Source organism: Amia ocellicauda, chromosome 11 (assembly GCF_036373705.1).
Source record: "Amia ocellicauda isolate fAmiCal2 chromosome 11, fAmiCal2.hap1, whole genome shotgun sequence".
In the NCBI taxonomy this organism is placed as follows: Eukaryota; Metazoa; Chordata; class Actinopteri; order Amiiformes; family Amiidae; genus Amia; species Amia ocellicauda.
In genome coordinates, this window is record NC_089860.1 from 23465269 (window position 1) to 23478240 (window position 12972).

General features: G+C 38.9%; 1 protein-coding gene across 1 annotated transcript; it reads right to left on the reverse strand.

Moving 5' to 3' along the window:
• Positions 1-259: 259 nt before the first annotated feature.
• msx2b (muscle segment homeobox 2b) lies at positions 260-5461 on the reverse strand. Its single transcript, XM_066717020.1, has 2 exons — positions 4760-5461; positions 260-2796 (listed from the first exon to the last, which is right to left on the reverse strand). Exons 1-2 carry the CDS (start codon positions 5094-5096, stop codon positions 2372-2374), a joined length of 762 nt encoding a protein of 253 aa, XP_066573117.1. The 5' UTR covers positions 5097-5461; the 3' UTR covers positions 260-2371.
• Between the last annotated feature and the right edge of the window lie 7511 nt (positions 5462-12972).

The following is a 12972-nucleotide window of genomic DNA, read 5'->3' on the forward strand; positions in this document are numbered from 1 at the left end:
GATTGTTAAAAGGCTTCTAGAACTTGTAAGATGTGCCTCATTTTGATTAAAAGAAACCTCGTAAAGTGAGTGGTGCTTATTAATGATTTCCTCTTCAGATCAAAGGAACAGGGCAGTTCTGAGCAGTCCTAACAATAGCCACATAAAAGCATCCACCTCTATTGAGTGAGTGCATGATACAGGAGCCTCGCCATCTTCAGAAACACTTTGCACACCACAGTTATTAAGGCTTGTAAAGTGGTTTTCTTTTACAAAGGGAACGCATGAAGCTCTAACTTTATTACTCTAATTGTTGACCAAATCCACAAATATCCCCACTTCAAATATTTGTTTCTCAACGTTTAAATAAAACAAAAGAATGCAGCCACGACCCTAGACAGGAAAAGCAAACACAAATGGGAACGAGAGAGAGAGAAAATAATACAATGACAAATCCAACTGTATACTTAAACAGCTTTACTCTGCATCAAAGAATCTGTAGCTCATTGTTAGGAATATAAAAAAAGGGGTGTGAAATTAATCTGTGTTGCTCATTCCCTCCTGTTTCACGTCCAGACTCCACTGTTGTCATGCGCTGAATGGGCAACATGAAGAATGATCTGAGCATCTGAATGGCATTATTGATTCCCCGCTGGACCATACACGGGGAGCAGAGACTGGATATCATCACAGCTGAAAGCGTGACCAGTCTAGATGCCCAGGATGCAGACAGTCGACACACCCCACACATTCGGATTGCCCTAATTGCACCCATTAAACGCACCAACGACAGTCAAGCTCGCTGATCTGGATGCCAGTTAATTTATACATTTTTACACAATATTGCAGCTTCACTACTGTCTTTGTGATAGAAGGTTGTAAAACTATACCACCTAAGTAACCCTTTATTACGTTTTTCTTTAATGTAAAAATGCTGCAAATTATTTGATTGTGAATTTAGTTGGTGTGTAATCAAGGAAAGTAAAGAAAAATATGATAACTTGCTTCAAAACACAATTTTAATTTAATGTCAGATGAGAGGTAAGGAAGATTAAAAAAAAAACATCTTTGCTAGCTTTTTAAAAACTGTACAAGACAACTCCTTTCAAAGGAGCAATTTAAGGGTAAAAATACTCCAATATATATTTGTAATTTATTCTGAATATTTGTACATTTTCATGTTTAATCTGCATGCTATAAATACAAAACATCATCACCCAGATATACTTTTAGCATTCAGTTATAGAGAAAAAAAGTGAAGCAGAATTTAACTAGATTTTAAACCTGACTGCTTCTTACAAAATGTATATTGCCAAGTACTGGGTAATGAGATTGAGGCTCTGTCTCTCAGAATTAACTTTAATATTGTATAAATGGTTCTAGAGGTTTAAAGAAAACATCATACACAGTCATAAATGCTGTTGTTGATAGATAAGAAGCCTACATAAGAATAGTTGGTGCAAAGATAACATTATGGAAATGCTGCTTGAATACCATCTGCAAAACTGCTGTTTATATGATACTGACAAGATAATAATAAAGCAACTAGAAGAAATACCAATAACTAAATATCAAGAATACCAATACCTTGAGTGTATAGTTTTAGCTCTGCCTCTCTCTCTCTCTCTCTCTCTCTCTCTCTCTATATATATATATATATATATATAAATAAATAAAGAAATAAATTCAGGCGATTTTGTTTATAGCAGTATAAGAGTACCTGGATGTTTCTCACAACAAATGATCAACAGGGGTCCGGTAGAATTTAAGACAATACCACCTAAGGCGGTAACGCACCCGCTTCTAGAAATCCTTACAATTAGCTGAACAATTATGAAATGCAGAATGTTCTTGGTTAAAACAATAAATAAAATAAAAACTGAATGAATAATTGTGATACGTGAATATGCTCATGAACCTGGCCATATTCACTGTGCGAAAAAAAAAATCTAAACTAAAAAGATTGAAACTTTCAACTACTTCAATGCAGCGATATAGGGTTTCTGTGTTCTCTTGTAAACAACGTCTGCCCATATCCCATCTTCACTCGATGATTTTCATTTAATTAATTACACTTGTGACAGTCAGTCCCATTTGTGAAGGTGTGGTTTGGTTGTTTTCTTGTTTTCCATTTTTGGAAGCGTGTAGGCCTATGTATTTTCTACCTGTGTCTATTATATATGATCAGTTTGTGTGTGACTGCAGAACCTGGAGTTCAGTTCAAGGCCCCAGACAATGGCACCTTGCCTTTGGTAGGTTTTGTATTTATGTCATGCAGGAAACATCAAAATAGAAACTCTCTCAAAGAACAACAAAATTGAAAAATCCACAAAACCAATCTTGTATTTCGTCTCTGCCAACCCTCCCCCCTAGCCCCTGTCTCAGATCAATTTCATGATAGATGGTACATGCTATATCCAACAGGAGCTGCGTAAAGTCCAACTGGAGACACAGGAAGCATAGGCCGGTGGAAAGGATAGGACTGTCCGTAGAGGGAAGCGGTCTGGAGCGGGGAGCTGAGGGGGAATGGTAACGTGAAGCCGGGGTGCAGCATGGGCTTTGTTGCCATTTTCAGTTTCTCCAGCTCGGCCTCCTGCAGTCTCTTGGCCTTGGCTCTCCGGTTCTGGAACCAGATTTTGACCTGGGTCTCGGTAAGGTTCAGGGAGCTGGAGAACTCGGCCCTCTCGGCGATGGACAGGTACTGCTTCTGACGGAACTTGCGCTCCAGTGCCAGCAACTGCGATGTGGTGAAGGGGGTCCGGGGCTTCCTGTTGGTTTTGTGCTTCCTCAGGGAGCAGGTCGTAGGGCTCAGCTGCCCTGGAGAAGGAAAAGACAGTTTGTTTGTTGGTTGTTGGTCGGTTGGTTTTTATTACATCGAAGCATCTTTTCTGCAAATTAAACAATTCACTTATGGCGTATGCCAGCCTTCGAAAGCATACAAGTCCACACACAGCCAGGCAGAAACTCTCCCCTACACTATAGGAAAAGCCCAGCACTTAACTGATCAATCCCCTACAAATTAATTTCCCTTCACTAATGACATTTTAATATCATTTCCACAAACCAATGCTGAAACTAATGGCAAGGTAGCCTTGCAGATTGCTGCAACACCTAATAGGCCTATTTTTCATAACCCATGTTTAATTCTGAAAAGTCTTCAAGTGCCTCTGTCTCTTATTATAAGTCGACCTATTGAACACACTGCTGTGCTGGTAAAATAAAAAGCAATCTTTATGTATCTAAACATAAACATAAACATTAACAGCTGAATGCTGAACCAAGACCCTCCAAACAAGCAGAGGAATAATAAATACAAACTACTAATACCACTACTACGATAATAATAATAAAATCTGAAACCAATCAATAAAACATGTTGTCGTGGTTAGTTTTATTATACACTAATTTAATTAAATCAATATTTAAAGTGCTGTGGAAAAGAGGTCAAATCGGTTTTACGCGTCTGGGTTTAAGAATATGGCTTTTGCATTTCCGTTAGCTGACCTCATAGCTCAGATTTATAAAACTTTGTTGTAAAGAATGTATCCATACAAGACCACATACAAAAATGTTTTATTTTGATGTAGTACATATTACTCATATGACCAAACCTAGCAAATAATGTACTTAATGCGAACTCTTCAGACAGACAAGAATATATATATATATATATATATATATATATATATATATATATATATATATATATATATATATATATATATATATATATATTACTTTATAAACTATACATATTTTAAATGTATAGTTGTACACATCCCATTAAAATGAAACATCTAGAACTGAATAACCTTGTGAACTAAAAAAAGGGGGAATTAACGTGATTCTGTACCTCTCATATGAAGAGGCCGGTTTAAAACTGTTTTTTTTTTAATTTACTTTTTACCTTTAAGCACTCAAAATAATTTAAAATAACTGACACGTTTAAAATATCTATAATGGCACTATATGTGAATCTGGGTCATTCCAACTCTTGTCCTTTAGTTAAATAACATCAGATTTCCTACAATATGTTCACACTACCTTTTTCCAATCGTACGTATACCTGCTTTAACGAATACTATCACATTTCAATTGTATGTCGTATTATTAAAACGAATGTTACTCTATTGACGGTTTATTTAATTATGTAAAATAATAATTATTATAATTATCATAAAAAAATGATTAATAATTACTAAGACTGGAAGTAATCAATCGGACTCTTTAATATATATATTGATGTGCCTGTTTGTTTTATTTTATTTTTTAAATGCAAACCTGTGTATAACTGATTGAAATAAAAACGATCTTAAAATTACATTATTATTATTATTTTGCCAATTACTATTATCTCACTCAAGAAAGGGTAAACGTATAGAAGAACGCATGACATATGGGACACATACAGATAGCCTACCGAAACGTTTGTCCTAATTGATACAGATTTTGAATGCATCTTTAAAACCAATAATAATGATAACACAGTCAACCTAGACGACATCAGTCCATTTTAAAACAGGCTGCTGCCTCTGGCACAGGACTGTACAGGAACCTTCCTCAGGTGGACCTGGCATCAACAGTTTGTTTTTGAACCACTTGTCAACCGCTTCCTCATACCTTGTAATCCCTTTATGGCTGGGCATTACTAAAACTGTAATTTAACATCCAGTTAATTCAGTTGTCTTCATTATCAGCAATACACATCAAATTGTGTTGATGGATAATCATAAAAGGGGCTGAAATTATGAATATTGTTCTGGCGCAAGTGGATACTTACGCGGCGGGGGCGAGAATCTGGAACCGGTGACCCAAGGAGCGCAGTCCTCTGGGTCTGTGTCGGATTTAACGGGGGACGTTGGGACAAAGTGCTTGGGAAATTCCTCGGGGCTGTAAGTGTCTCTGGAAATGGACAGAGAACTGTGTGTCCTGGGGTTGCCAAGCATAGTCCCTTCCGATGTCGGTGGACACTGGACGTGCGTCTTTCTGTCCGCCATCAGCGCGTCCACGCTGAAAGGTAAGCTGGACACCTGGACTTTGCGCTCCTTGGCCATCGACTCTGATCGGATATCCTCGTCCGACGAGAAGCTGTCCTTCGGACTGGCAGGGGAGGACATGCTGGGCAGGGTGTCTCCAGATGATCAATGGCTAACAGAAGACCTACCAACGCCTGTCCCGAGGTAGAAGTAGAAAGGAAGGAAGGAAGAAAGAAAGTAATCGCCACCACCAGTGCCTCCACTTCTAGTAACAACCGAAAAAAAGCCCAAACTTCTTGGAAGTAGCTAAACTTTCAGCCAATAGCGTCCCTGCTCAAATTTGGCACCGCACTGCGACGCCTCTGATTGGCTTTCGGTTTCAGAGGATCACAGGAGGGGTTGAAAAAAGAAATGTAGGGCTGATCACAAGGAGGCCAAACTGCGATGGGTGACTGATGCCTCCGGGGCTGAAATCTCCTGTAAGCATGAGAACCATTCGGATCATTAGGGCTAATTATGTGAAGAGGAAACTCAGATTAATTAACCACTTCTCTCAGCCGCTTAGAGACGCACTGTCCCAAGGCTTCCTGTTTAACAGAGTGTTGCGTTTTGTTAAGTTTGTGCGTTTATAATGGCTATTCAAATTGTATTCATTCATTGATTTTAAAAATGTCATTTTTAGGCTACTGCTAAAGCCCCTGCCCCCTCTTCATGTGCGCGTAAGCAGGTACACAGGACTCAGACCAATCGTGACCTTTTAAGAAGGTCCAGATCAGAAGAGCACATGGACTACATTTCATATACACAAACAAGGGTAATAAATAACATTAAAAACGTGTTGCCCGTAATTTTATACATAATTTGTTATGTTTTGCATTATCACTCATAACACTTAGATTAATAAAGCTCATGCTCCCGATGTGATGTAAAATGTGAAGAGACATTTAAATTACACTCATGTGTGGAAAATCAATTCATAATTATTGTTTTAATTTGATTTGAAAGTCAAAAGCGAGATCATACATTGTACTGAACACTCCCCTTTCTTAGTAGTATTTGTATTATTTGTATTATTATTAATCATATCAATTAATATTTGTTGTATTATTTTGCCTCAGCCACTGCCTTCAGAAGAAGGGTAAGGGCTGCTTGCAAGAACAAACTATGCAGACTGTTAATAAAACCTCCTGTTCGAATTCAAAGCACACATTGACACTGGCTATTTATAGTTTTCATGGTATATATTTATTTTATTTTATGGAATGTTAAATACAATCTACTATGTTGAATATTTGGATCCAGATTGTGAGTCTACATAATTGGGTTATTTTATATAAAGAAAGAGAAAAGGATATACAACTGGCAAAGTAAAAAAATTGCAGCATGACAAAAAGGCTACCTTAGGTATATTACATTCTTGTGCGTGCATTTTATTTCAACATTTTAGTAATTTTAATTTTAAAATGTTAGCAGGAACTATCTATAGCCTACAATATGTGCTGTTCAGAGGTGAGTTTTCTTTGATCAAATGAAATGCGAATTTACTTTTTGTTTAGTTTCTTAGACGGTCACCTAAAGGCATGTATTGCTAACTCTGTATTTGGAAATTATAGTGATTTATAGTATATAAACCGTGTGGAAAACTGTTAGCCTGACATTTGTGTTACTTTTTGCACTTTCAATGCCAGTTACTGGATGCTAAGCATACCACATCTGAAGTTGTTTTAGGACGATTCAAGTTTATTCATAAAATAAATTATTCATTCATTGTTAATATTGAAGTCGTTAGAATAATTATTATATCCAAAGTTATATACAATAATAATATGTATACAAGATTATGCTTTGTCCTCGCAACCTTTTTTGAATCCTCATGAAAATACTTTTTTTCCTTCCTCTTAAGTAAGGCCTTACGTTTCGGCTGTGCGTGGGAGATTATGTTCCGTCTTTTATCGAGGCCTATGCTTTTCAAAGCTGGCTTCATTATCAAAAAATCAAAATAAAGAGAGGTGGGTGTGGGCGGGGGACAGTCCGCTTGCCTGGTATCGCTTTCCCTGCGTGTGTGTGATCGCGGCGCAGGGCGACTCCGCAGACAATCCGATTCTGTCTGAAGGCGCCAGCAGCGGGGAGATGAAAGCGACGCTCCTCGGGGAAGGAACGGCTGCAGTTCTGCGGCTCCTCTCGGGAGTCCTCCCCCAGAGACACGCCCCGACCCCCGGGCAACTTCTGCTTCCCAATCCGGCCCTTTCGCAGAGGCAGAGATCTGGAGATAAAACGTGAAATATTAGCACAGACAGTAGAGCAGTAGAGTGGGTTGCCCGAGCCTGTCCATGTCTATAGCAGCTCACAAGCTTCCCATTGACATAGGGCTGACGTCAATGACATTTGGAGTTGAAGGCGCTTGACCACAAGCATCTTCAACTCAAGATCTTCTTCATGTTTCTGGACACGTTTAGAAGGAAGTGACTGTTTAGCAGGAGCAAAAATCTAGTGTGTCTCCTGGGCTTTGGTATGTTTTGACACACCCCAAGCACCTTAATGACGCCCTATACTTAGAAGTGATGGAATGTAGATGGACTGTGCACTGAACCAGTTTTGGGTTTAATACATTTAGAATAACAATTAGTGAATCTCCAACAGAGCAAAAAGCAATCTGGCCCCATTCCTCCATTCAAGCACAGAGCACAGGAGAATTTGGAGATGTTCGGCTTGTAATAGGGGTGGGGGGAGCGATCTTACGCTGTGTTTGAGAATGGAAAAAATGAGCAAGGCCTGCTGTCGCTGTTATGTCATTCAAGTTTCGTGCAGATGAAGTTATGGGATACATCAGAACTAGAGAAATGCGAGAAGGATGGGATTAACAGGACTGTGGTGTTTGTAGAACTCAGGTACTGATGTCTTTCCATTGGCTATACAAGGAGCTTGCATGTTTCGGGGTACTGGGAAGATAAATGTTTCTATCTTTATGTATTGATTGTTAGACATTTTAATCCTTACTATTTTTACATTACTTTTTAAATAAGCAGTAGATGGGAATCACACATATCTTTACCAGCACTGTCTTCTCAAAATAATAAATACAGCCATCCTTTTTGCTCAGTGTGTGCAGTGTTAACAGTGTCACATAGTCCGAACGTTTTATTTTTGTCTGCACCCATAACCGAATATTAACAGCTACCGCAGAGGTTCACATAGCAATCAAGAAATGCAGGCAACCTAAGGTGAGTTACTATAGCAACTTTAAGTGTAGGGGGTATCTATGCACCAGGCACCCAGTTGGCAGAACCAGTAGAGTTTTTGGATGGAACTTCAATGAGATTCAATTTGGCGTCCCCCAAGGCTTTGAAACGATTGGCTCGCAGTCCTCCCAAGAAAGTAGCTTGTTCATGCTCTCTGGCAGCAAAACTTACATGCATATCCAAATCAATTTAGATTAATTGACTATTTAGTATTTATACATGCATTTATGAGACTGGCATGGCGCAGATTAATCTGCAGTCAGGCTGTGCTATCCTGGGCCAACGTCATGGGCTTATCTTCCTGTACTGGCATAAAGCAAAGCAAGGGGAAGACAAGTGGACCATTCACAAATCGCCCATTAGACACTGACGAATCACGCTTGCACACAGTTAGCCATCTGATGTATTTCTGCTTCTTCTTCTAAAAAGCCAGTCATCATTTTCTTCATCAATATAATCACAAATAAGAAAGACTGGGTACTCCCAATTAAAATGAAATCTCAGATTACTTTTAATTTGTATTCTATTGCTTTCTGAAATGCAAATGTACTGATCTCCTGTTTGGTGTTTCTGGGGTTCCAGCTGTGGGCACAGTCCCCATGCTCACTTACCAAGTCCTTTCTCTCATCCTGCTTTAAGATGCAGCTAATGCACCGTTACCCACCGCTGTGTCTGTGCTGCTGCACTGTGCCGGGGCTGGGGCAGCTTGATTTGCAATTGGAGTGAAAGGCAGGCATGTAGTTTTAACATGAAATATTTATCCAATCCAATGACAATGCTACATGTAGGATTCTACATAAAAGGGTTACTTTACTTTGCCCTTTAATAAAAAACATGTGGACATAAAAAAAACAGCAGCAATGCAATTTTTGTTGTTGTGTTATTGTTTTTTCTCAATCCCATTAGTGTTTCCACTTTGCTTTAATTTGCTCTTTCAGGATGAACAAAGGAGGAAGGCGTGTCCTTGCAAGTCTCTACACAATGCGGTGCTCTTAAGCAACACTCCATGCCCTATGATGGATGTTTAAGAGAGACATGATGTAAAAGAAAAAATAATAATAAATTACTGGGGGAAAAAAGGGTTTTAGGCTAGGCCCTACATAAACTGACAGCCAATCCTATGAGGTACTTTCTTAAGATTATAGGTTTTAGGTGAACTTGAAAATTGCTGTCATTATATTGTTATTATTAACACCTTGTAATTAGCCCAATGGAATCCTGCACTTTTAACTGAGATTTAGCTTTAATGAATGAAAATTGCTACCTTCCTGAGGTGTATGGCGCCCGCTCTGATTATCTTTAAGCGTAAGACTATTATTTCAAAGACGAAGATGTTTGCAGTCATGTGAGTCCTAGAAGTTCATAAGGCAAACACTCAGGAGAAACCCTGTCAGCGATGTCATTACATCTATCAATCCAATCCCCTGTGCTTTGATTAGCTTTTCCTGTATGAGCACGACAGTAAACAATCTTTGAGTGAGCATTGCCTGTAAAGCGGGAGAAATAGGCCTGTTGATTATCAATATGGGAACAAACTAGTGTACTCTACAGTGTTATCACCATTTTGAAAGTCCACCTCTTTCTACAATGTGTGTCTTTATTTTAAAGAAAGGAATGCACAGGGTGTTAAACCACAGATGCACACCCCTGCAGTTTGGCTCAGTCAGGGCTGGTTAGAACTAATTCCTTTATTTTCCTTCCTAAAAGTGCATTAAGCCAAAGCATCCCATGTGACACAGTGAAATTTGTTCTCCAATAGCTTTCCTCTTGGTTGTGTCTCGTTGGTGTCCACAGTTCATCGAGACAAGACATCACAGTTTAGGTGAGTTAAGGAGCCAATAAAATACAGTTTCAATGCCATACTATATCTGCAAAGTACCGTATTTGTACAGCTGATAAAACTATTGTTTCATTATATATACCAAAACTATTACTTCATTATATTACAGTGGTCAAAATGGAAATTTAAGAGTACCTTTTTATAAGTAAAAAAAAAAATGTGTTGTAGTCCTGCAGCCTATGTTAACCGTTTCACAGCTGAGAAAGAATAACCTTTTCATTTCAGATTTAAGTTTAAAAACACTAGAAATGCCTATGTTAATATGTTAATATTGTGTTTTTCAACCCTGCTCCTGGAGGACCCCCTACCCTGCTGTTTTTTGTTTCAACCGAGCTCTCAATTACTTAATTTAACCCTTCATTGAAGTAGTAATTTCCTACATCAGAGCCTTTTAATTATTTTAAACACTAGGGCTTTTAAGTTAAGTATAAAATTGTATAGAACTTATCTTAAGGAACCAACTTTTTATCAGTTACACAATTTAAAGTAAAATGTAATCAAATTATTACTTCAATTAAGGGTTCAATTAAGTAATTGAGAGCTTGGTTGGATCAAAAACCAGCAGGGTGGGGGGTATCAATGTAGTAGGGTTTTTTGTTTCAACGTAGATTACACGTATGGCAGGGAGAAGTCATAAGTTATGGAGAAGGTGCATTGCCATTGAAACACAGCCCTGTAAAAGTGCCACACCATAGCTACTATACATTTTCTCATTTGCTGGTATGACATACAGTTGTATACCAGTCCATTTCGACCACTGTATACACTCACATACACACACACACACACACACACACACACATTTTTCTCATGAAGAGAGAGAATTATGACATGTTAAAAGATCACAGCCACTGACAAATCTGAACAGCAGTTGCATGTTTAATCTAACAGACTGGTGTTCCTGCTGGCTGTCTAGCTGCTCCAGACTGGTTGTGGTGGTATGCACTGGGCAGTGCACTAGTGAGATTGTCCTTTTGTTTAAAGTTCTGATGTAAGGAAACAAGCAGCTCTTTGTGGTTAGCCAGATAAGACAATATGGGGCGTGAACCAGGCAGAAGGCAGACTTTCCATTTGTTTGTCCTCTGAGGTTAAATAATACTTTTATTTTTTATTTTTTACCAAGACATGCAATAGACTAACGCACTTAAAGCAACATTGCTCGATGGAAAGATGTACACTCATCATTGTAGAAGCATCACATTTTAGAACACCCAAATGAAAGCTTTTGCATGGTCTGTTTCTCCTCTTCCTCTGTGTGTTTTGGTTAATAGTACTGTAGGATTATGCATGTGTGTTTATATGTTCCCAAAATGGTCTGCTGTTATATTATATTTGCTATAGCATTTGTCCTCGGTGTTTGATGTTGGGCATTCAGTAACACTCTGAACAGGTAGCTCAACGTTGTCTCAACTGTTATTAAAATGTATCCTGGGGTATTGAAAACAAGAAGACAATGATACTAACAAAGTTATTCAGACTGTAGATTCACTCCTTAGCACTATTGTTGTTTAAAACGCACCCCCCAACACACACACACACACTCTCATCCCAACCAGATGAAGCCACTTTCTGACAGCGACTGAATTCCTCACTTACAAGTATGACAATTATGAGATTATAGGATTGATTTGATAACAAGAACTGCTATACGCAATTGAGAAACTAAGCCCTTTTATTTTCCATACACAGTGCTCCATATTATAACTGTCTCATTCACTGGGGTTTTAATGAGTACAGTGCAGTATTTCTACTGTGCTTCTCCAACAAAGGCCCAGTTTAAATGCCTCCCAAATGTCTGAAACTCTGAGCTCTTATTACAGCCTTTACACAGCATTGCACCCTCTTTAATCATGACAGAAGAGAACCCATGGCGAGGAACTGGGATACTAGACTCATTACGATCTATGAATCATCATGTTCACAGTTTGAATTTCCATGTAATGCCAGCAAATAAATTAGGGGTTCTTTTTATCCTTTAATTTCTACAGGCAAAGCTATGATTTATGTGTGTAATGGGGTTAAAAATCAAGAGAAACATGTTAATTTAAAGGGCTATTAACATGCTTTAATTTCTCAATAAGAGGGTAGTTTATTAGTTTAAAGTGCAATTAAAGGAGGAATCAAAGCAAACCGAGAAGAAGTTAAAGTACTTTTCTTTCCTTGAGGATTACGGAGAGAAAAGGGAAGCCAGAATTATGGATTAGTCTATGTGTCAGGAGACAGTCTTTATACCAGCAGCCCACAGGATGCGAGCTATTCTTAATGAGAGTGTGTATTCAGAAGAAGCGTCTCCCATTGCCGCTTCACAGGCCTGCTATTTAGTAAAGTACAAAGTACCTGTACTTCCTCCTTCATACAACTCTAAGGCCAAGCCCAAATCAGAACCATGACCAACCCACGAATTGCAGATGACAAACTTGTACCCTCTCACGTTGGGATTGGGAAGTAGCAAAAAGGGTCTTCTGAGAATCAATTAAGACGTGCCGACAGGGTAGGGGTTTGTACGTTGCTCTTCGTGGGCTTGTCAAAGTGTTGATCTGGGGTAGACCTTAGCCTTCATCGTCTTTGAGGTTCAGCTATCCCCCTCAGTCGTCACGTGAACATAATGAGAGTGTCTGACAGATTTGGGGCAAGAATTTCTCTAGCTGTAAGCATGGACACAGAACGCTGCGCCTGCCACAGTGCATTAACCATAAACCACCTCACTGCCATTCTGACGGGGGTACACAGCTCTGGCTTGTTGGGGAAGTCCCTGTATGTATCACCATGGGCAGGTTTCACAGTGTTAACCACTTATGTGAGATTTCAGATTGTCACTACAGGTACAGTAGTCCTAGGCGAAGGTTTATAATGCACCTGTGTAGCCAGTGGGTATCAGTTTTGCAACGTTCACCTGCTGCCCACTATAGAGAATAGCATTCTATGTATTGCATGTTGG

Coding starts and splice junctions, on each gene's coding strand:
- msx2b (XM_066717020.1), bottom strand. CDS start 5,096: ATGTCCTCCCCTGCCAGTCCGAAGGACAGCTTCTCGTCGGACGAGGAT. Junction 2,797..4,759: donor CAGATTCTCGCCCCCGCCGC/GTAAGTATCCAC, acceptor TTCCTTCTCCAG/GGCAGCTGAGCCCTACGACC.